This window comes from Vulpes vulpes, chromosome 4 (genome assembly GCF_048418805.1).
Source record: "Vulpes vulpes isolate BD-2025 chromosome 4, VulVul3, whole genome shotgun sequence".
Lineage (NCBI taxonomy): Eukaryota > Metazoa > Chordata > Mammalia > Carnivora > Canidae > Vulpes > Vulpes vulpes.
In genome coordinates this window covers 63,811,870-63,837,751 of record NC_132783.1, presented here as the reverse complement: position 1 = coordinate 63,837,751, position 25,882 = coordinate 63,811,870, and the positions used below count along the sequence as shown (strand labels likewise).

General features: G+C 37.5%; 1 protein-coding gene across 2 annotated transcripts in view; it reads right to left on the bottom strand.

Annotated features, from left to right (window-relative positions):
- The window catches only part of B3GALNT2 (beta-1,3-N-acetylgalactosaminyltransferase 2), a 55,991-nt gene that overhangs the window by 26,039 nt on the left and 4,070 nt on the right, over positions 1-25,882 (bottom strand). For both annotated transcript variants that reach the window (XM_026008777.2, XM_072755934.1), the window contains exons 2-4: positions 18,933-19,080; positions 10,715-10,815; positions 7,190-7,383 (exon numbers count right to left, since the gene is read on the bottom strand). In XM_026008777.2, the coding sequence (XP_025864562.2) occupies positions 7,190-7,383; positions 10,715-10,815; positions 18,933-19,080 (443 nt within the window). The remainder of the gene's footprint in view (positions 1-7,189; positions 7,384-10,714; positions 10,816-18,932; positions 19,081-25,882) is intronic.

Genomic DNA, 25,882 nt, shown 5'->3' with positions numbered 1-25,882 from the left:
TGCTCCAATGTGGATGGAACTGGAGGATATTGTGCTGAGTGAAGTCAATCAGTTGGAGAAGGACAAACATTATATGGTCTCATTCATTTGGGGAATATTAAGAATAGGCAAAGGGAATAAAGGGGAAAGGAGAGAAAATGAGTGAAAATATCGGTGAGGGTGACAGAACATGAGACTCCTAACTCTGGGAAATGAACAAGGGGTAGTGGAAAGGGAGGTGGGTGGGGGGTTGGGGTGACTGGGTGATGGGCACTGAGGGGGGCACTTGGTGGGATGAGCACTGGGTATTTTGCTATATGTTGGCAAACTGAACACCAATTAAAAAAAAAAAGAAAGAAAGAAAGTGAAACGGCCTTCTTGAATATGGAGGAAGTCTTAGTGGTCTGGATGGAAAATCAAACCAGCCACAACATTCCCCTAAGTCAAAGCCTAATCCACAGCAAGGCTCTCACTTCAATTCTGTGGAGGCTAAGAGAAGGGAGGAAGCTGCAGAAGAAAAGTTGGAACCTAGCAGAGGTTCACAAGGTGTAAGGAAAAAGGCCATCTCTGTAACATCAAAGTGCCAGGTAAAGCAGCAGATGCTTATGCAAAGCAGCAGCAAGTTCTCCAGGGTACCCTCCTAAGCTAATTCAGGAAGGTAGCTACACTGAACAACAGATTATCAGTGTAGATAAAGTAGCCTTATGTCAGAAGAAGATGCCATCTAGGACTTCCCTAGCTAGAGAGAAGTCAATACCTGGCTTCAAAGCTTCAAAGGACCAGAATGGCTCTCTTGTTAGGGGTTAATGCAGCTGATGATTTTAGGTTGAAGCCAATGCTCATTTACCATTCTGCAAATCCTAGGGCCCCCAAGAATTATGATAAATCTACTCTGCCTATGCTCTATACGTAGAACTACAAAGTCTGGATGACAGCACATCTGTTTATATATGGTTTACTGAGTAATTTAAACCCAGTGTTGAGACTACTACTCAAAAAAAAAAAAAATTCTTTAAAAATATTACTGCTCATTGATAATACACCCGGTCACACAAGAGCCTGACAGAGATGTACCAGACTAATGTTTTCATGCCTGCTAACATAGCAACCATTCTGTAGCCCACAGATCGAGGAGTAATTTTGACTTTCAAGTCTTATTTAAGAAATACATTTTATAAGACTGTCATAGACTCCTCTGATGGATCCGGGCAAAGTAAACTAAAAACCTTCTGGAAAGGATTCACCATTCTAGGTGCTGTTAAGAACATTTGTGATTCATGGAAAGAGTTAAAATATCAACATTAACAGGAATTTGGAAGAAGTTGATTCCAACCCTCATGGCAGATTCTGACAGGTTTAAGTCACAGTAGATGTGGTGGAAATGGCAAAACAAACAAACAAACAAACTAGAATTAGAATCTGAGGATGAGACTGAATGGCTGCAATCTCATGATCAAACTTTAATGGATGAGGAGTTGCTTCTTATGGATGAGTAAGCAAAATGGTTTCTGGAGATGGAATCTACTCCAGGTGAAGATGCTGTGAAATTGCTGAAATAAAAAAGGATTTAGAATATTACATAAATGTAGTTGATAAAGCAGTGGCAGGGTTTGAGAAGACTGACTCTAATTCTGAAAGAAGTTCTACTTTGGTTAAAATGCAATCAAATAGCATCATATGCTACAGAGAAATTGTTTGTGAAAGGAAGAGTCAGTCAGTGAGGCAAACTTCACTGTTGTCTTATTTTAAGAAATGGCTCCAGCTACCCCAGCTTTCAGGAGCTGCCACCCTGGTCAGTCAGCAGCCATTGACATCTAGGCAAGGCTCTCCACCAGCAAAAAAAAAAAACAAAAACAAAAATGACCCACTGAAAGCTCAGATGATAGTTAGCATTTTTTAGTAATAAAGTATTTTTAAATTAAGGTATGTACATTGTTTTTTCAACATTTGCATGCTTAATACTATTAATACTATGGCATGTATAATAGACGACGGTGTAAGTATAAACGTAACTGTCAGATGCACTGAGAAACCAGAAAGTTCACTTGACTTGCTTTCCTGTGACATTTGCTTTATTGCAGTGGTCTGAAAGTAAACCCACAGTATCTCCGAGGTACACCTACACTGTTTTCTTTGAGTCCTTCCCAGTTTGTTTTGGCAAGAACATTTCCTACTTCTCATGCCTATTCTTATATGCCAACTTAGTACAGGAGAAACTTCTGTTAAAGCAATGAAGATAACATAGAGGTTTAGGATTAAGGGGGTTTTAGTGGATTATGTGTATTTCTTTCATTAACAGCAGTTCTTGGCCATATAGTAGTAATACCTTTTGCATTGTGAACCTAATGGCATCGACCTTAGACTGGCCTTCCTTGCAGACAAAGATTAACTTCCTCACTAAAAATATGGCAACTAAAAGATAAATTAACATGATCAAAATAGTCTGTGCCAAACTTCTTCATTGATAACTCAAACATGCATAGTTGAAAAAAAAAAAAAGACTACATATACTATAACAGTTAAATGGATCAAAAAGATTCAAGAGTAATCCTAATTTCTAGATGAGAACAGTGGAACTCAGAGTACTGCTATTTTAGTTACCTATTTGAGCTTTGGTGTCAAAACCTTTAACCATAATACATAAACTCCAATACTTGAGTCTTTTGATAAACTCTCTCAAATGTAATCATAATAGCTGGAATCACTACTAGAATCTGTCCTTCCTGCCTAATTTATGTCATTAAGCACAGTCACAGACTTTTTTTTTTTTTTTTTAAGATATATCCATTTCTTCATGAGAGACACAGAGAGAGAGGCAGAGACACAGGCAGAAGGAAAAGCAGGCTCCCCGAGGGAGCCCAATGCAGGACTCGATCCCAGATTCTGGGATCATGCCCTGAGTTGAAGGCAGATGCTCAACCATAGTCTTAAACTGGTTTGCTTATTTACTAGTTACTCTCTAACACTGTTACTAACAGCATTCACAATGATATAAAAATATTTTTCATGATGTCTAAAAAAACTGACTTCTTTTATAGACAACAATTATTCTGTAGGTAGCAATTATGAACTTTGAACAAAACAGAAAAAAATGATTTGAAGACACCGGAATGTGAATAAACAGGCCAAAACTGGAGGAAAAACCAATACCAGGAAGAAGAAAAAGTTGCTGTGCTTTTCCCCCCGTTTTTTAAATTGAAAGAACACCCTGAGCGGGCAACTAGAAGTTTTAATTAACAACTGTCATCATTCTGGTTGAAAAAAATAAAAATCAAAAGACAGTTGGGGCAAACACATCCACTAAACAGTGAAGAAAATCCCCAAAAAGGACAGGGTCAGAGAGAGGAGGTCCTACATTCTTTACATCAATTCTGCCCAAATCAGGCTGACAAAATCTACATCCAAAGCAGAATTCGAGTAGCCCATCAAAGTTCCAAAGAGCTGAACAGAGATTTCAGCTGCTGCCCACTGCGACAGCAGCGTCTAAAGTCTCTGTCAGCCAGGGGCACCGGGGGGGCTCAGTCAGTTAAGTGTCCAACTCTTGACTTTGGCTCAGGTCATGATCTCAGGGTGGTGAGACTGAGCCCTGAGTCAGGCTCCACACTTAGCGGGGGAGTCTGCCTGCAATTCCTTCTCCTTCTCCCCACCTTCCCCCACCCCCTGCTCATGGGTACACTCCCTCACTCTCTCTCTCTGTTAGCCAATTTAACTGCCTGCTAAAACAAAACAAAACAAAACAAAACAAAAAAATCAAAACTCTTCAAGGAATATAATAGGATCCAGAGATCCTGCAATGAATTATTCACAATATCTGGGATACAATCCAAAATTACATGATATAAGACAAACCAGGAAAATGTAATCCATACTCAAGAGAAAAGATGATAATCAATTAAGACAGACCTTAACGTGATTCAAATATCAGAATAACAGAGAGGATTTTAAAGCTATTATTGTACCTAAGGTCAAAGCTGTAAAGAAAATATGTTCAAAATAAATGAACACAGGAAATTTTAGAGAAATAAAACTATGAAAGAGAATGAAAGGGACATTCTATAATTAGTACAATACCTAAAGTAGGTATTAGTACAATACCTAAAATGCATTCAGGGAGCCTGGGTGGCTCAGATGGTTAACCATCTGCCTTCAGCTCAGGTCATGATCTCTGGATCCTGGGACTGAGCCCCATGTTGGGCTCCCAGCTTATTAGCAAGGTTTCTGCTTCTCCCTCTGTGCCTGCTCATGCTCTCCCTCTGTTTCAAGTAAATAAAATCTTTTTTAAAAATAGTAAAAAATAAATAAATAAAATGCATTCACTGGTGAGGTTTAATAGCAGATTTGTAGTAGAAGAGTCAGTGAATGCGCAAATAGATTGACAGAAATTATTGAATCTGAAAAACAAAACATTTAAAAAAATAGACACAGTCTCATGATTTGTGGAACAATGGCAAAAGGTCTAACATGCATATAATTGGATTCCCAGAATGAGTGCAGAAAATGGGGCTGAGCAAAATTTTTTGAAGAAATAATAGCTGAAAGTTTCCCAAATTTGGTGAAAGACAAATTTACAGATCGAAAAAAGTTGGCAAATCTGAGTAGCACAGACACAAAGAAAAAAACCACAGCAAGGTACAACACAATTAAACTACTTAAAACCAAATATAAAAAGAAATTCTTAAAAGCAGCCAGGAGAAACAGACAAAAAACCAATTACATATATCATATATTGGAACAATAATACAAAGGATAGTTGGCTTCTCACCACAAACAATGGAGTCCAGAAAATATTGAAATACTGAAAAGAAGTCAACTCAGAATTTCTATATCCAGAAAATATTCCACAAGAAAATGGGGGAGGGGGCAAATAAAGGCAAAACATAAATATTTTCAGAAACATGAAAACTAATCAAATGAATTACCAATAAACTTGCACATTCACAATATTCAGGAAGGAATGAAGAGCACCAGAAATAGTAAATATGTGGGCAAATATAAAGGATGATTTTTTTTCTCTAATTTACTTAAATATACATTTAGCTGTTTTAAAGCAGAAGTTGTAACACTGTACTGTTCTTATATTCTACATGAAAGGGTACAACATTAGTTTTAGGAAAAATGACAAGTTTAGGATGTCTACTGTAATCTTTCTGTCAATCATACACAAAAAGAGTAATGCAAAGAGCTATGGATGAAAGGACAACAGAAAAATTAAAATGAAATTCTAAAAAATACTCAAACCCAAAGAAGGCAGGAAAAGAGGAACAGAGAAACAGAAAATGGTAGAATAGAAAACAAATAGCAAAATGAAAAATGGAAATCCAACCACTTCAATAATTGCATTAAATGTAAATGGATAGGGGATCCCTGGGTGGCTCAGCAGTTTAGCACCTGCCTTTGGGCCAGGGTGTGGTCCTGGAGTCCTGGGATCGAATCCTGCTTCGGGCTCCTGGCATGGAGCCTGCTTCTCCCAATGCCTGTATCTCTGCCCCCCCCCCTCTTTCTCTCCCTTTCTCTCTCTATCATGAATATATAAATTAAAAAATCTTTAAAAAAATGTAAATGGATAAACACTCTATATAAAAGGTAGAAATTCTCAGACTGAATCAAAAGGAAGACCCAACTATATGCTTGTCCTCAGGAAACACAACTTCCAGATATAAATAAATAAATAAATATATATATATATATATGCACACACATATATATAATTTTATATATATGTATTATTATATATATATTATATATATATATATATATAAAATAATACACCATGACCAAGAGGAATAGGAGACTGGTTTAACATTTCAAAATCAACAAATGTTATTCATCCCACTAACAGAGTAAGAGCAACCCTGAAAACATTCTATATGCTCAGCAATAGAACAAATAAACATAGTGCTGGAATATGACTTAGCAACTAAAAAAAAACAAAAGTGATGGGGCACCTGGCTGGCTCCATTGGCAGAATTGTGAGGTCAAGCCCCATATACGGCACAGAGCTTACGTTTTTTTTTTTTTTTTTTTTTTTTTAAAGAGTTAACAGAAAAGGGAATATTCATGAATACATACAAGAACATGGATGCTTTATAAAAACACAGAAATCTTACACAGGAGAGTACTTTATGATTCTATTTACATATGAAATCCCACAACAAGCAAAACTAGTCTACGGTAACAGGGAAAAAAAAGGTAAAAAAAAAAAAAAGGTGGCTGTCTCTAGGAAGTGTGACAGGGGGATAGGAGCTTGGGTTATGCAGTTTAAACTGACTAAGAGGCAGCTAGCTGGCTTAGTTGGAAGAACAGGTGAATCATGGAGTTTAAGCCTCATGGTGGGTATAGAGATTACTTAAATAAATAAAAACTTAGAAAATAAATACGAAACTGTACATTTTACTGTGCATGAAATTTAAAAAAACAACAAATATTAAAGTCTAATTAATGAAAAAAAAATCTAACTAATGATATGAATGCTGAAGTGTTTAGGGTCAAAGCGTACTGATACCTGAAACTGACTCTGAAATACAGCCAGGAAAAATAAAAAGATCACTGAACAACTACATATATGATAAAGCAAATATAACAAAATGTTAATTAACTACTATAGAAGTTAGGTGGATTTATGGGTGTTCACTGTATAATTCCTCGAAGATTTCTACAAAAAGGATTTGAAAGAATCTTTTCAAATACAATTCCTTCCTAATACACTTCTTCAGATGTATCCTGTGAAGAAATCAGATTTCTGTACATACCAGGAACAGAGTAACCCCAGTTGTTTTAAATGTTCATTCCCTCTACATCCTTATTAGAAAAGAGATTTGAAGCAGCTGTTAGCCTTGTATTATAGTGATAGACTTTCAGGGTTGGAACAAAGAGACAATAAAACTCACACCTTAGAGTCCCAAAGCTCTTACATTCATTATCAACTTTTGTAACTCCTTAGGCTTTAGGGGATGTTAGGTTGGAAATTTCTAATCTGGTCCAATTTCTTCTTTTCTAGATAGAACACGTTTACCATTCATTGGTATTCTCTTCCCAGACCAGCATATTAATATATTATGTTATAGTGTATCCAATCAGTAAGGGAAGAAAAGTGGAATTCTTCCAACTAGATATAATTATATAGACTTCCAACCTACTATATGCCATGAGGATAAAGCTAGTATTTTTTAAGAAGAAAAATGGGGAAAACCTTATACAAAACAGTGCATACCTCCTGTTCTGCCTGATAAAGTTTGACTGTGATGTTTCTCTGGAAACCCACATCGTTGGCATCATAAAACACCCCAAGACTGGTGATGACAATTGGGTAGAGAACTCGGAAGCTCACGCTGACAACTTGGTCCTCAGAAATCCCTAATGAAGTGTCTTCAGAAAGACTGAATGCCTCAATCTCCTGGTTCAAAACTAAGGAAATAATGAGAAAAGGAGTTTTACATAACAAATATAATCTTCTAATTATTTCACAAATGGCAGGAATTAAAAACAATTCAGGAATGTGGCTGCTTCTAGGAAAAAAAATTATTTTGAAATTTAAGAATGAAGTTTTTAGCCACATATAGGTAAAATATTTAATTATCAGAACTACTTTATAAGTTTTTGTATATATACATGTGTGGATATACATATCTAAATGCCATAGAGGAATATTACCAAAGGCATCTATTAGGAAAGGTTCAATTAACAGGGATATTAAAAAGTAACTAATAAATAAAATCATTTTTAAAAAAAAGCAAACAGTACCTAATGCAGTCAAAAATAATGAGAAAATTTAGTCTTGGCTCTGCAAATTCCAAAATTCTACTTCTTGTTGGGCAATCTAAAATACTTGTGATGTCACATCACAAAAGTCCTTGAAATCACTTCCAATAACACTGAAAAACTATATAATACTGATAAGAGAAGCACATCAAACACAGTAGCATTTCTGACCACATACTGTGTGCCGTGCCCCATCACATTTACATCTTCACAACTACACTGTGTGGTCGTGGCATTATCTGGCATTATGGATTATGATACTGAGGCCTGGAGATGTTAAGTAACTTGCCCAAGGTCATAGAAAGTGGCAGAGCCAGGAATCAACCCCAGGTTTATGCACTTCAAACTGCATGCTTTTTCCCCTACCCCTCAGCTGTTTAAATCAAACCCAAAAATAGTCTTTTGCAAATAATGTTTTCAATTACCAGAAATGAATCAGGACTGATTACATGAAGCAGTTCACATGGCTGAGAGTATCAGAGCCACTTTATGAAATAATATAAAAACCTATTCTAAAAGATTTTAACGTTCTTTATATCTTTTCAAGCTGTGGTTTTCTAATTTTGCTGCTCACACAACCCCATCAAGCACATTTCTACACACTCTAGTATAGAGTACTTACAAAATATACACATACATTATTGTTACCAAGATATTCAGTCTTTATAAAGATAACATTGTTTTATTTTCAGATAAACAGAAATTTTGTTTTCTTCCCTCACCCACTGGATCCTTTGGATCCCTACCTGAAAATTCCTAAAGTGCTATTTTACACTCAGTAGATAGATGCTCAATAAAATGTGCCTAACTGGAACTGATGAGCCTACCCAGTTACCTACATTAGCAGGAGTGGAAAGGAGGATGATAAACATTTTGTGATGGGCTGGGCAAGCACTGCTAGACTCCAAATAAACTGGGTGACATCAAAAGATTTTTTTAATATACTCAGTAAATGTAAAATATTCAAAGTATATGCATGGGTTAAAGGCTAACAGGTTAAGCACACTATAGCCTAACTACGTATCTGTTTAAAACAAATGTACCTTGAACTTCAATAGCTTCAAAATAAATTTAGTTACACCTATTTTAAAAATGTTATAACCTAGGTGTTACATATATGAAAATTTTCTATTAATTAACAACTCCACTCCTTTAGTATTCATGAACAGTAATGCTTAAAACAATAAAAGTCTGTTAATTTAAGGTGAGGTTTTTAAAAATTTGATCTGGGTTTCAAATGTAATTTGTTTTTTTTGTTTTTTTTGTTTTTTTTTAAGATTTATTTATTTATGATAGAGAGAGAGAGAGAGAGAGGCAGAGACACAGGAGGAGGGAGAAACAGGCTCCATGCTGGGAGCCCGATGTGGGACTCGATCCCGGGACTCCAGGATCACGCCCTAGGCCAAAGGCAGGCGCCAAACCGCTGAGCCACCCAGGGATCCCTTCAAATGTAATTTGTTCAAGCTTATTATTCTTACATCATCAGCAATACAACATTTAATTAGGTTCATGGTCCCTCTGGGACTCCAGTGCAAGCTAACGGGCGTTCTCAGAGAAACAATAACACATGAAATTTTACTTATAATGTTAGAAGATCATAAGAAACCTCTGCTTTACACAATACAGACCTGAAAATATTGTGCAATTTATTTAAAAAGCTGATTGAATAGGGATCCCTGGGTGGCTCAGCGGTTTGGCACCTGTCTTCGGACTGGGGTGTTGATCCTGGGGTCCCGGGATTGGGTCCCATATTGGGCTCCCTGTGTGGAGCCTGCTTCTCCCTCTGCCTATGTCTCTGCCTCTCTGTCTCTCATGAATAAATAAATAAAATATTTTTAAAAAATAAAAATTTAAAAAAAAAGCTGATTGAAACTGCATTTTATAAGAGGCAGATTCTTTAAAATAACATTAAGTACCTACACCATGTCCCAGGAACTATTCTAAGTTGTTTACATGTATCAACTTTTTTTCATCCTATGGGGTACTTTTTATCCTCAGTTTATAGATGATGAAACAGAAGCATAAAGGAGGTAAATAACTGATCAAAGGTCACACAGCTGGGAAAGTCAGAGCCTAGATTTAAAGCCATGGAAGGCTGACTCCAAGGCCTACACTCTCAATGACAACACTAATGTTGCCTGTAAGAGTGAGGTGTATACAATTATAAGGGTCTGACAAATCTTAACATACCAGAAGTCATAATCAGCACATTTACGACTTTGAAAAGTTTAGTCTTCCTTAGAACCATAGCCGGAGGGTGGGGGATGGGAGTGAATGGGTGACAGGCACTGAGGGGGGCACTTGATGGGATGAGCACTGGGTGTTATTCTGTATGTTGGCAAATTGAACACCAATAAAAAATAAATTTATTAAAAAAAAAAAAGAACCATAGCTGAACACAAAAGGAAATGCTGGTAAAGGAAGATATTTGCTTATACAGTCAGCAATGTCCTAAAACTGGTTCCCAGGTAACAGAGGGAACTTGATTAGGACCATCTTTCTTTATCATCAGAACTCCCACAAATCTTTAGGGAATACAAAATATTACCCATATTTAAAATCTTTTACTATTTGTTTCTTTCGCAGAAGCTTACAGGCAATAATTCTAAGAGGAAGGTGCCTCACAGTATTCATACCAGGTTTACAATAAATTGACAAGATGGTGAAATCAGAAGTTATCTCAAAGTTCAAAACTCAGTTATTTAGGATTTATCTATATGTAAGGAATCTCCAGATGAATCTGAATCATACTGAAAAGGCAAACTCTCCTAGATCCTGAAATTATATCTATCTATTAAAGACTCCTCACAGATAGCTAGCGATCACTCGATCTGTCAAAAAAGATGAAAGATACATTTTGATAAAAGCTCAATCTGAGTCTGCTAAAAACAGATCACCAGACTAGTCAGTTTAGCAACTTCTCCTCAACATCAAATTTGTATGTAGAGTCACAGGGCTGGTGAAAGAGACGACTCACCTGGATTTGTGATGTTGAGCAGTCTGCAGGAATAAGGATCTTCCCTGTCTTCCACAGGCACTTCACAGCCATGAGCACCTATTATGAACTTCACAAGCACACTGAGAGATGTGTTGGCATTAACATCAGATATTGATTTTCACTTTGCACATGAATGTTTCCTCATGCCCATTTCAAAGCTTTGGAGACTCGAGTGTTCATGAGGATTAATTCTAACTTTATTTTTCTAGTCTGGCAAAAGAGGAACAAGCGAACCAAAAGTTGCCAATCACCAGGTGACTTATGTGTAAGCCCTCTACCGTATATACATTAAAGTGAGTATGGGGGCACCTGGGTGGCTCAGTGGTCAAGCATCCTGCCTTTGGCTCAGGGTGTGATCCCACAGTCCTGGGACTGAGTCCTGCATCAGACTCCCCATGAGGAGCCTGCTTCTTCCTGGGCCTATGTCTCTGCCTCTCTCTCTCTCTCTCTGTTATGAATAAATAAATAAAATCTTTTTTTTAAAATAAAATCTTGAAAAAAAATAAAGTGAGTATGAATATGTTTGGCCTGGCTACCAGCAAATGCTTTTTGTTAAAAGCAAATTACAGAAGAAATGTTGGGAAATATCAGGAAGGGAGACAGAACATAAAGACTCCTAACTCGGGGAAACGAACTAGGGGTGGTGGAAGGGGGGAGGAGGGCGGGTGTTGGAGGGGAATGGGTGACAGGCACTGAGGTGGACACTTGACGGGATGAGCACTGGGTGTTTTTCTGTATGTTGGTAAATTGAACACCAATAAAAATTAATTAAAAAAATAAAAATTAAATAAATAAATAAATAAATAAATAAAAATAAAAAAAATCATCTTCAAGTTAAAAAAAAAAAAAAGCAAATTACAGTAAAGTCAGTTTCTCATGCCCTGACCTAAAAACATATCTGTATCTGCAATCTTCTTTATTTGCTTTCTTCTATTTTATTTTTTTTAAGATTTTATTTATTTATTCATAGACACAGAGAGAGAGAGGCAGAGACACAGGCAGAGGGAGAAGCAGGCTCCACACAGGGAGCCCAATGTGGGACTCGATCCCGGGTCTCCAGGATCACACCCCACGCTGCAGGGGGTTCCAAACCGCTGCACCACCGAGGCTGCCCTGCTTTCTTCTATTTTAGGAGGTATTCCTTTTACTACAGATTAGTCTTCCCAAGCAAGAGGAGATGGTCTCCTCTCCTATATCTTACCTGCAACCTGTGGCTCCTTTCCTACACTTTATAAATACGATGAGTCCTGATCCTAATTTTTTTCTTTTTAAAGATTTTATTTATTTATTCATGAGAAACACAGAAAAGAGAGAGAGACACACACACACAGGGAGAAGGAGAAGCAGGCTCCATGCAGGGAGCCCGATGTGGGACTTAATCCCGGGTCTCCAGTATCACAGCCTGGGCTGAAGGCAGTGCTAAATTGCTGAGCCACCCGGGCTACCCCCTGATCCTAATTTCTATTTACCTACCATCCTTTCCTTTACAGTGAAGTCCTACAAAGGAATTAACTAAAATTGCAGGCTGTAGATTCTCATCTCCCACTCATTTTATAAAACAGAGACTTCAGCTTAATACCCACCACTTATACTGAAATGTTTACCACCAATGTAACTACTGATTTGCTGCTAAATCAACGGACAACTTTTCAAGCCTTCAATTTGTGGTTCGATAGTAGTCTCTTTATGGTGTTCTTTTCCCTCCATTATGTGGGCTGCTCATTCACCTACCGAGTCTGTCCATTAGGATAGATTTTAAAGCAGGGCTTTGCCCTTGGGCCTCTTCTCACTCTTTTTGCCTGCTCTTCCTGGACAATATTTATTCTCAAGGCTTCACCTAGCTTGGGAAGGATTCCTGAATTAGCATCTCTAGTTTGGACCCACCTTCTAAGTAAAAGATCCATATATTCATTGAACATCTTTTCCTAGACAGCCCACAGATGACAGTCATGTGCTGGATGTGGCTCCTACTGGCCTGTGAGAGCCAACTGCTAAATTTTCAAGAATTCTGGAGGCTGGTTATTAAGAATAGCCTTTATTAAATTACATAAACATTAAAAACAAAGAATATATTCAAATTAATCCTTTCTCATTTCTCTATTATCTATGCTCTTGAGGTTATGTTTACCTATTACATCTGTGTGGTGGAAATGAAACGGTGTGCTACTGCATATTTTTCCTGAGTCTGTATTCAGAGATGTGGTATTCGTTGGTTGAAGTTGGTCATGGAGGGAATATTTCCACCATGGAAACTGGCAAACACTAAAAATAAGGGTTTTATTTATTGTTTTGTTAACCTTAATGATGGAGGGAAAAAAAGCAAATGTTGGAGGAAAAGTTAATGCAAATTAAACTTAAAAATGTGATGTGTCTGCATAAATCAATGGAACAGAATAGAGAGCCCAGAGATAAACCCACAATTATATAGTCAATTAATCTATGACAATGGAGGCAAGGATATCCAATGGAAAAAGATAGTCTCTTCAACAAAGAGTGTTGGGAAACTGGAGAGCTACCTGCAAAACAATGAAATGGGACCATGCTCTTACACCATACACAAAAATAAACTCAAAATAGACTAAAGACCTAAATGTGAGACCTAAATCCATAAAACTCCTAGAAGAGAACATAAGCAATAATTTCTCTGACATCAGCTATAGAAACATTTTTCTAGATATGTCTCCTCAGGCAAGGGAAACAAAAGCAAAATTAAACTACTGGGACTACATCAAAATAAAGACCTTCCACACAGCAAACGAAACTATCAATAAAACTAAAAAGCAACCTACAGAATGGGAGAAGATATTTCCAAAGATATCTGATAAGGATATAATACCCAAAATATATAAAGAACCCAACACCAAAAAATCAAATAATCCAACTAAAAAATGGGCAGAATACATGAATAGACATTTTTCCAAAGAAGACATCCAGATGGCCGACAGACGAAATAGTGTTCAACATCACTCATCATCAGGAAAAACCAAATCAAAACCATAATGAGATAATATCTGTTAGAATGGCTAATATCAAAAAGACAAGAAATAACAAGCCTTGGTAAGTATGTGTAGAAAAGGGTACTCTTGTCCACTGTTGGTGGGAATCAAACTGTTGTAACCACTGTGGAAAACAGTATGAAGGGTCCTCAAAAAATTAAAAATAGAATTAGCATATGATCCAGTAATTCCACTATTGGGTATTTAGCCCCCAAAAATGAAAACACTAATTTAGATATATAAGATAAATACCTATCTATCTATTTATCACAGCATTGTCTATAGTAGCATTCCATACAGTAGATATGGAAGCAACCCAAGTGTCCATCAATAGATGAATGAAGATGTAGTATGTGTATACAATGGAATTTTTTTTTTAATTTTTATTTATTTATGATAGTCACACAGAGAGAGAGAGAGAGGCAGAGACACAGGCAGAGGGAGAAGCAGGCTCCATGCACCGGGAGCCCGACGTGGGATTCGATCCCAGGTCTCCAGGATGGCGCCCTGGGCCAAAGGCAGGCGCCAAACCACTGCGCCACCAGGGATCCCCAATGGAATATTATTCATCCATAAACAATGAACTCTTGCCATTTGCAACAACATGGATGGATCTAGAAAGTATAACGCTAAGGAAAATAAGTCAGAGAAAGACAAATACCACAAGATTTCACTTATATGTGGAATTTAAGAAACAAAACAATAAACAAAGAAAAAAATGAGATAAACCAAAAAATAGACTCTTAAATATAAAGAAACAGTGGTTGCCAGAGGCGAGGTTTGGGGGGGGGGCAAGTGAAACAGGTGAAGGGGATTAAGAATACACTTATCTTGATGAGCACTGAGTAATATATACAATTGTTGGATCACTATATTGTACACCTGAAACATAACACTGAATGCTAATTATACTTGAATTAAAAATGAATAAATAAAAATTAAAAGAAAAAAGTGATGTGTCTATAGCCATTCCATTGTGAATAGTAGAAAACCTATTACCTAATTCAACAAAGAAGTCACTGACTTTATTGATTAAGAGTAAAGTTCTGGCACATATCTCAGTAGTCACTTTATTTTTTGAAAGGTTTTATTTATTTGACAGAGAGAAAGAGAGAGAGAGAACACTGGGGAGTGGCAGGCAGAGGAAGAGGGAGAGCAGGCTCCCTCCTGAGCAGGGAGCCCAATGGGGACTCAATCCCAGGACCCTGGGATCATGATCTGAGCTTGAAGGCAGGCACACAACCGGCTGAGCCACCCAGGAATCCTCAGTTGTCACTTTAGTTTTACTCTTTAACTTAAAGGAAACATTTATGTCCCAACTGTACTCTTTTGTCAATTGTATCTATCTATTTAATAGATACTTGTGAAATTGACATCTCATTTCTTTTACTACAAAGGCTTTTAATTAAAAATGGTCCTAGAAAAAAAAATGGTCCTAGAAATATATATGGATACAATGGAATACAAGATTTGAAAGTAAATCACAGGGGTCCCTGGGTGGCACAGCGGTTTAGTGCCTGCTTTTGGCCCAGGGCACGATCCTGGAGAGCCAGAATCGAGTCCCACATCGGGCTTCTGATGCATGGAGCCTGCTTCTCCCTCTGCCTGTGTCTCTGCCTCTCTCTCTCTCTCTCTCTCACTGTGTGCCTATCATAAATAAATAAAATAAAAATAAAAATTAAAAAAAAAGAAAGTAAATCACAGCCACAGAAGTGCAAACACTTTATTAATGGCCAATTAAGGCAGAATACCATTCATAAGCAACTAGCATTTAGAATAAAAGTATAAACAAAAATGAATAAGTCTGCTAATTAAATTATTGCAGATATTTACCAAATTAGTTTTTTTAATTCTTCTTAAATACTCTTACTAGATCCATAAAATTACTCTGACCCAGGAAGAAGTTTTTGAGTAATATCTATTGCTATACAAATACACCATCATTTTTACAAAACAAATCACCAAGCTCACTAAATTTAAAGCAGGAATGCTATGATGGCAAATAAATTACTGGTGACTATCTGAATGTTAATTTTCCTCATTACGTTTAGTTCTGAGTCATTCCCTCAATAGTCACTGAGTGCCTTACCCTGGGTGGCTCAGTCAGTTGAGCACCCAACTCTTGATTTTGGTTCAGGTCACGATCTCAGGGTCATGGGATTGAGCCTGGTGTTGGGCTCCACATGGGCTTGGAGCCTGCTTAAGATTCTCTTTTCCTCAGCCCCTCTCCCCAGCTCATGCACGCTCTCTCAAAATAAAATCTTTAAAAAAAGTTAAAGTCCCTATGCTCATGAAATTATACTCTAGTGGGAAAAGAAAACAACTTATAAATATGAAGCCAAATATAAAAAACATGCTAATTGGTGGTAAGTAGTATAAAGAAAAATAAAGTCAAACAGGGAAGACAGAGAGGGAAAAGGGGTTATGTGCTATTTAATATGGGGCTGCCTCCTGCTAAGGTGACATCTAAACAGAGACCTGAAAAATGTGAGACTGTGAACCATGAGGATATCCAGTGGAAGAGTGATAAAGACAGGGGAGACAGTAAGTGCAAAGGCCCTGAGGCAGAAACGCATTTAGTGTAGCACAGTGATGGTTGCCCATGTAGGGGAAACAGATGTAGCTAAGGTCTAAGACCATAGTAAAGACTTGGTATTTCACTCTGAGCAAAAGAGAGGTCAATGGAGAGGTAAGAGCAGAAAATTGACAAAATTTGAGTAATTTTATTTTCAAAAAAATTTTTATTTATTTATTCACGAGAGACACACAGAGAGAGGCAGAGACATAGGCAGAGGGAGAAGCAGGCTTCCCACAGGGAGCCCGATGTGGGACTTGATCCCAGAACTCCGGGATCACGCTCTGAGCTAAAGGCAGACATTCAACCACTGAGCCACCCAGGTGCCCCAAATTAGAGTGATTTTTAAAAGAAGCACTCTGGCTGCTGTATGGAAAATAGAATACAGAGAAACAAAGGTAGAAGCAGGAAATCCAGAGAGAGGCTTCTGCAAGAATTAAGATGAGAGGTAATGTGGCCTAATGGGGAGAGGGTGGTGGTAAAGGTGGTGGTAATTTGATAGTAGTGGTAAAGGTGGTGAGTGGCTAGATTCTGGATATAATACAAAGGTAGCACCAAGAAAATATGCTGATTGGTTGGATGTGGCATGTGGGAGAAAGAAGAAATCAAGATAACAATGTATTATAATTCTTTAAAACTTCCTATTTTACTGATGCCTTAACATCCTCACAAACAGCCTATGAGTGTCCTCTCCAGGTGACCTGATATGCCAGTGATAAGGCTGGTCCCTGCCACAATTCCCCCTCTTGCCTTCTCCTGACTGACCTAGTGACATTCTAACACAAAAATGAAATCCTCACACATCTTTTGCTTATATAGTCCACCATGACCCCCAGTAAAGGCACATGCCAATGGCGCCCCACCTGCTTGGTTGGGACTGCTTCCTGGCCACTCCTCCTGTCTGGCCGCTCCCTGTGCGGCATACCATTCCTCTCTTTCTAGGACTTGTGAGTATGATCAATCTAATTTCATAGGCCTCTCCAGTGTAACTTCTGTGGCCATGCTGGAGTGACCCTTAGGGACCCAAAAGGGGGATTACTCCCTCATAACATAGCCACCAGGGTTTTCTGTCTGAGCAACTGGTAGAAAGGGGTCATTATTATCTGAGACAGGAAAGACTACCTAGGAAGTGCAGGTTTTGGAGGAGGTTCTGATAGTAGTGATGAGTCTGAGGCCTTTCATTTGCTGGTAATAGGTACTATTATCGAGATCATGAACTCAAGAAATCTTGAAAAGGTAAGAAAGCTGCTTTGAATAAGATAGGAAATCTATCACTACTGATGACAAGAAAATTCTGCAAATGTATAGCTACTCACTTCCAAATGTGCCAGTTAATGTAATCCTGAGAGGGCCTTCTAGAATTGCTCATCATCTGAGTATCTATTTTCACATAACTAAAAGTTAAACCTCCCATGCTTCTCTTCCACTAGTCCCTCACTATATAATCTTTAGAGGTTGGTCTCACTGAGAAGACTAAGGCCTTGGGCTCCTAACCAATCAACATGAGATATGCTATCAAGCTCAACCTGGAAGAGCATGGCATATTATATACACTGCACTTTAATTAATTTAATTTAGGCCACTTACCTAAATTAACATCTCTGTCCCCAATTAATCAATTAAAAGTACTACAGAACAGAAAAAAAGGGCAGCCCTGGTGGCGCAGCGGTTTAGAGCCACCTGCAGCCTGGGGTGTGATCCTGGAGACCCAGGATCGAGTCCCACATCGGGCTCCCTGCATGGAGCCTGCTTCTCCCTCTGCCTGCGTCTCTGCCTCTCTCTCTCTGTGTGTCTCTCATGAATAAATAAATAAAATCTTAAAAAAAAAAAAAAAAAGAACAGAAAAAAATAATTCAGTGTCTCTGTAAAGTCAGTGAAAAGCTTATTTTGACACAAACCTCTCTAAGCAGACAACTATTCTGCAATAGAACCTTTTAAGAATTCGTATTCTAGGGGCGCCTAGGTGGCTCAGTTGGTTAAGCATCCCACTCTTGATTTTGGCTCAGGTCATGATCTCAGGGTCATAGGACTGAGCCTTGTGCCAGGCTCTGTATTAGGCGTAGAGCCTGCTTAAGATTCTCTCTCCTGGGAGGCCTGGGTGGCTTAGTGGTTGAGTGTCTGCCTTCAGCTCAGGGCATAGCCCCAGGATCGAGTCCCACATCAGGCTCCCTGCATGGAAGCCTGCTTCTCCTTCTGCCTATGTCTCTGCCTCTCTCTCTCTCTCTCTCTCAATATCTCTCTCTGTGTCTCTCATGAATAAATAAAATTTTTAAAATCTTAAAAAAAAAATTCTCTTTCCCTCTCCCTTTGCCCCTCCCCCTGCTCACTCTTGCTCTCTATCTCAAAAAAATTACTATTCTAAATCAAAACAAAAACAAAACAAACCAGGTATCTATAAATACTAATATATTAACCAATGAATATATTCACCTCTAACTATCTTTTGGCTAAGAACCTTGGTTAAATTTACTTTTGTGACTCAACTACATGGAAGGGAAGAAAAATGAGATAGCCATTTCTCCCAGTAAGAAAGGCCACTTACCTAAATTAACATCTCTGTCCCCAAAAAGGTTTTTCAGAACTCTTATTCAATAAATCAGGCAAGTTGCCAACTAAGAAAACCTACCGTTGACTTAATGATGGATGTTGTATTAAATGCTTCAGCCAGGTGCTTCTTATCACATTTCGAAGTTCATGGTTATTGCGAGCTGACAACACACCAACTACCACATCATAGTGACTAGATTTCCAATGAGGAAATAAGGCCAATTGATCTAGAAATAAGCAACAATAAATTAGAAATGTCATGTCTCAATTACTATTCTATATGTAACATAAAAATGTTTATTACCAAATAATACATGTTCATGTGTGTAGAAAATACAAAGAAATACAAAGGGAAAAATATTTTAAAAATCACCCATAGACGTACCACCTAGATAACTACTACCAACATTTTTGGCATAAAGTCTTTTTGTCTTCCCCACATGTGTATATATTTCTGCTCTACATAAGTAAGTGAATTCTTCAAAACTAACAAGATGTTTATGAAGCAAACCAGTTTGAAAAGGCAGTGTGGCATAAATCATGCAATAGTAGGCAGTAGGAGTCCGTTAGGCCTTGAGCAGAATCCTGTTTCTTTTTAAGATAAAAGTTATTTAACTTTTTTATTATTAAAGTTTTTTTTTTTAAATTTAAGTACTCTCTACCCCCAACATGGGGCTTGAACTCACCACCCTGAGATCAAGAATCTCAAGCTCAGGGGCCTGGGTGGCTCAGCTGGTTGGGCATCTGACTTTGGCTCAGGTCCTGATTCTGGGGTCCTGGGATTGAGCTCTGAGTCAGGCTCCCTGCTCAGCGGGGAGTCTGTTTTTCCCTCTAATTCCTGTTTGAGCATGCTCTATCAAATAAATAAATGAAATCTTAAAAAAAAAAAAAAAAGTCTCATGGCTCTACTGACTGAGCCAGTCAGCCACCCTGAAAAGTTATGTAACTTCTTGAGCCTTAGTTTCCTTAACTACAAATGGGTATAGTAACACTTCTCATACAGTTGTTGTAAAAACTAAGAGATAATGTTTATAAAGTTCCTGGTTTGGTAACCAAAATAACAGGCACTCACTGGCAACCAAGAGCAACTATAACAACCACAACAAACATGTGCTTTCAAAGGTGAAGGCCTAAGTTAACAATAATTAGGGGGCACCTGGGTGGCTCAGTGGGTTGAGCATCTGACTCTTGATTTTGACTCAGGTCATGAGATCAAGCCCCATATCGGGCTCTGTGCTAGGCATGGAGCCTGCTTGGGATTCTCTTCCTCCCTCTCCTTCTGCCCTGCCTCACTGTGGCTCTTGCTCTCTCAAAAAAAAAAAAAAAAAAAAAAAAAAAAAAAATTAGTAAGTTTGGGAAATAAAGCTGAAAGACTACAATGCTGGAATCTACCAGAACCCTCATTAACAACAATAAATTCTACAGCCAGCAAACCCTATGTCATTTACTAAATATTCTAAAGAATGAAAGAGGGAGACATTTCCAGGAAGGCCAAACAAAAACAAAAACCCACCAAAAATCAAGGGACAAATCACGTGAATGGCTCATTTTTTACTGCCATAAGGGTTAATGGGCAGGACTACATTTAAATAAAAATTGTCCTTAGAAGACAGAAGGGAGGGATCCCTGGGTGGCGCAGCGGTTTGGCGCCTGCCTTTGGCCCAGGGCACGATCCTGGAGACCCAGGATCGAATCCCACATCAGGCTCCCGGTGCATGGAGCCTGCTTCCCCCTCTGCCTATGTCTCTGCCTCTCTCTCTCTCTCTCTCTCTCTCTCTCTCTGTGACTATCATAAATAAATAAAAATTAATTAAAAAATTAAAAAAAAAAAAGAAGACAGAAGGGAAAGATACTTTGTTTTTTACCACCAGTTTCAAAGCTGGAGAGCTACAAGCTTATATATAGTTCTGAAGAGGGGCCCATTTCACCTCTTTCTCCAATGATGGGAATGGATCCAAAATGTTTCCAAAAATAACTTAAGGTCAGAGATCTTTACTACATTAAGTGCAATGTTTTTTATATGCCATAAGATCCACATATTCAGCCAAAAGACAACAAAAACATGTTGACATTTTTTCAAAGGGCCGATTAAAATAATAAAATCTGGGAGACAGATTCTTCTAATAGGATACCTGAAGAATATTACACTGTAACAATTCTAGGACTATAGAAATTTTTGTATAGATACCTTATTTTCCAAAACAGACATATTTCTTAAAAAAAAAAAAATCTAAAGGTAGAGATACGTGTTATTTTAGCCTACCATGAATCCTGCACTAAAATGGATTCTTCTTTAAAGGTAGGAATTTATCTTTTATCTTTCTTTTTTTTTTTTTTTTTAAGATTTATTTTAAAGAGAGAGTGAGCACAAGTAAGACGGGTAGGGAGAGGGAGAGAGAAGGGCAAGCAGACTCCCCACTGAGCACAGGCTTGATCCCAGAACCAAGAGATCATGACCTGAGCCAAAACCAAGAGGCGACTGCACCACACAGGGGCCCTAGGCAGGAATTTATCTTTAATGTAAACCCAAATTTTCCTTGACTAAGCTTGCTTGTAATAGACCATTTATTGCACACCTGTAAAGTACTAAATACTATATACAGAGTATCATTTTAAGGCTTTGCATGTAGAGTATCATTTAATGCTCACAACCCTGAAATGTAGGTGGTGTCAGGCTCCTTGTTATACAAATAAGAGGCATAGAGAATTCAGTAATTTCTGAATTTCTGCCTTTTCCTAAGGCAAACAGCTAGTAAATGGTGCAGCTAAAATTTAATCCTGGGCGATTTAACTCCATTCTTCATCACTGTTCTATTAGGGGCACAGTTTGATATAGCTCATCTGAGACTAAATTCTCTAAATCTTTTATTCGTAACACCAGATCAGGTGGTGAATTAGTGATAAGTAGATCACTAGAAATGCTGGTTAGCATGTTAATTTTTTTATAAATTCATGGCGCATGAACATTTTTTCTCAGATACACAGAACTGTACAATGAAAGTTGTAGCTACTGATGGAACTCTAAATTATGAGCCTGAATCTGGAGAATAATTTAAATGCTTATGTAAAATTGGCAATGATATATCCCATTTCACCCTCTACTTTTTCACAGAGAAATATTAAGTACTTTTAGCAACAAGAATGAGGCAAATGTAGTAACCAGATATATCTGACATTGATTCCATAGCCAAAGTGTTGCATGATACCAGTAATAAGCTATTTAAATCTCTGTACCTCAGTTTCCTAATGGAAAAAAAAGTGATACCAAAAAGTCTTCACTTGGTCTATTTCATTCATTTCAAAATGTCTTCTGAAATGATTAAAAGCCAGAGAAGGGCAAAATCACATTTAACCTTAATTAATTCCTCATTTACCTGACATCATCAGGAAACAAAGTTGATGCACAAAAGTAAAATCATAAAATAACTAAAATAATCTGTTAAATGCCAAATATCACTGCCTCATTTTTGGTAGATAATCAAAATGAACCTTTGAGAAATGGATTACATGAAATAATTTAACTTGTTCTTGATGACAAAGTCTTCATGAAAAATTTCTCAAATCCCTTTCTCATGATTAATTCTACCCGTTGCTTCAATTTGGACGCTTATCTCTCCCTGGACCATGACAAAGGCATCCTAATGATGAGCACTGAGTAATACATGGAAGTGCTGAATCATTGTATTGTGCACCTGAAACTAATACAACAGTGTATATTAACTACACTGGAATAAATTTAAAAAAAAAGACAATTGGGAAATTTTGAACTAAGTATTGCAAAGAATCATTAATTTTTTTCTAATCATGATGATGGTTTTTGTGGTTATGGATTTTTAAAGTCTATCTTTAGAGGTAATGTACTAAGATATTTATGGAAATAATAACTTATCTGTGATTTGCTTCTAAATAATCCAGTGGGAAGAAGTGGGTTGGTGTGTTTGTGAAAAATGTGAGCTGAAGGTGTATGATGAATACATAATATTTGTTATAATCTTCTGCTTTTGGGTATGTTTAAAATTTTTCATAATAAAAACTTAAAATATGAAAAAAAAAACCCCACCCAAGGCTATCCTAACAGTTTATTCCTGGTTTCTTCATATCACTGCCAAACAAGATTTTTCTAAAAATTATTAAGTATATATTAAAGATGACCATGTGGCATGTGAAAATCCCATGGCTTATGGTTGCAAACTACTTTTTGATCTCATTCCACTTCTCTCTGCCATTGCCAATCCTCTCTGCTTCTAATCCATGTCTAAGCTGCTTCTGTTGAACTGCTTTAGTTTACATGCATTTCTACTTTTCTTGCAGAGGAGAAGTGCATGGCAGATTCTGGCCTTTAAAAAACTTCTCCTTCCAGATATACTGAAAAAAGGGTTTCTAAAGACTCAACCAAAAAACTATTAGAAATAATAAATTCAGTAAAGTTGGGGGATACAAAATCAATCTACAAAAATCAGTGGCACTTCAATACACTAAGAATGAACTATCAAAAAAAAAAAAAGAAAAAAGAAATTCAGTAATCAATCCTATTTACAATTGAATCAAAATGATTAAGATATCTAGGAATAAATTTAACCAAGGAGGCAAAAGATCTGTACACTGGAAGCCGTAAGACATTGAAGAGAGAAACTGAAGAAGACAAAAATAAATGGAATGATATATTCTGTGCTTGTGGGCTGGAAGAATATTTTTTTTAATGTCCATAGTACCCAAAGCAATCTACAGATTCAATGCAATGCCTATCAAAATTCTAGTGGCATTTTTCTCAGAAATACAGCAAACAACCCTAACATTTGTATGAAACTACAGAAGACCTTAAATAGGCACAGCAATCTTGGGAAAGAACAAAAGAGGAGGGCACCACGCAGCATAAGCTCTTCTATCATCATCGAAGAGGGGATGATTACAGCAATACAGGCCTACCTCAAGAAACAATAAAAATCTCAAATAATCTAACCTTATATCTAAAGAAGCTAGAGGAAGAACAAAACCCAAAGCCACCAAAAGGAAGAAAATGATAAATATGAAAGCAGAAATAAATGATAACAATAAATGAAAGACTATGATAACAATAGAATGGATCAATGAAACCAAGAGCTAGTTCTCTCAAAACATCAACAAAATTGATAAATCTTAGCCAGACTCATCAAAAAAATCATTCACCATGATCAAGTAAGATTTACTCCAGGGTTGCAAGAGTGGTTCAGTATTTGCAAATCAATCAACATGACTGAAAAGATACATGCATTCCTATGTTTGTTGCAGTATTATTTACAGTAGCCAAGATATGGAAGTAGCCCATGTGTCCATCAACAGATAAATGGATAAACATGTGATATATACACAATGGAATATCACAACCATAAAAAAGAATGAGATCTTATCATCTGCAACAGCATAGAGGGACCAAGAGAGAATGATGCCAAGTGAAATAAGTCAGAGAAAGACAAATACAGTATCATCTTACTTTTACATAGAATCTAAACCAAACAGAACACCGAACTCAAAGAACAGACAGGTGGTTTGCAAAGATGAGGGGTGGCATGTGAAGGGAGTCAAAAGATTCTATCTATGTAAAAGTAAGATCATACTGTATTTGTCTTTCAGGGAAATGTGGAGAATTACTTCAAGGAAATGGCTCCTCTCCTCCATTACTGCTGGAGTGGAATTTAGTAGTTTTCTGTGGGACAATTTGCCAATATACATGAAATACCTCAAACTGTGTAACTTTTTTTTAAATTAATTTTTATTGGTGTTCAATTTACCAACATACAGAAAAACACCCAGTGCTCATCCCGTCAAGTGTCCACCTCAGTGCCCGTCACCCATTCCCCTCCAACACCCGCCCTCCTCCCCTTCCACCACCCCTAGTTCGTTTCCCCGAGTTAGGAGTCTTTATGTTCTGTCTCCCTTCCTGATATTTCCCAACATTTCTTTTCCCTTCCTTTATATTCCCTTTCACTATTATTTATATTCCCCAAATGAATGAGAACATACACTGTTTGTCCTTCTCCGATTGACTTATTTCACTCAGCATAATACCCTCCAGTTCCATCCACGTTGAAGCAAATGGTGGGTATTTGTCATTTCTAATTGCTGAGTAATATTCCATTGTATACATAAACCACATCTTCTTTATTCATTCATCTTTCGATGGACACGTAACTTCTTTTTTTAAAGTAGGTGCCATGCCCAGCATGGAACCTAACATGGGTCTTGAACTCATGACCCAGAGATCAAGACCTGAGCGGAGATCAAGGGTTGGCTGCTTAACCGACTAAGCCACCGAGACGCACCAGAACTGCAGAACCTTTATCTAGCAATTCCACGTCTAAGAACTTATTCTAGAGAAATAAACAGTGATGTACTAAAACATCTCTATTCATCACAGTGTCACTTATTAATAGCGGAAAACTGCAAAATCTATAAATGCAGAAATAAGGGATTAAATTATGGTCTATCTATATGCTAGAATATTAAGCAGCCATTAAAATGATGTTGTAGAATTACATTATATTGTAATTCACCATATTAAGACCAGCAGACTATAAGAACTATGTACACACTGCGTGGTTCCATTTATATAAAGTACAAACAGGCAAATCTCTACCACTTAAGATCAGGATAGTGGTTACCACTCCTGGCAGTGACAGAAGAAAATATGAAGGGAGCTTCTGGGGTGCTGGATTAGTTGAGTGTATTCAGTTTGTGAAAATATACCAAGCTACACAATTACGTGCCCTTTTCTGAATATATATTATACATCAACACAGTTTTTTTAAAACATTTATTTATTCATGAGAGACAGAGAGGCAGAGACATAGGCAAAGGGAGAAGCAGATTCCTCACAGGGAGCCCGATGGCGGATTTGATCCCAGAGCCCTGGGATCACACCCTGAGTCAAAGACAGATGCTCAACTGCTGAGCCACCCAGGCATCCCCATCAATACAGTTTTTAAAAAATACTAAGTAAGTTCCCTCAAACAGGCACTTTATGTGCATTCAAAAACCATAATATTGATTTTT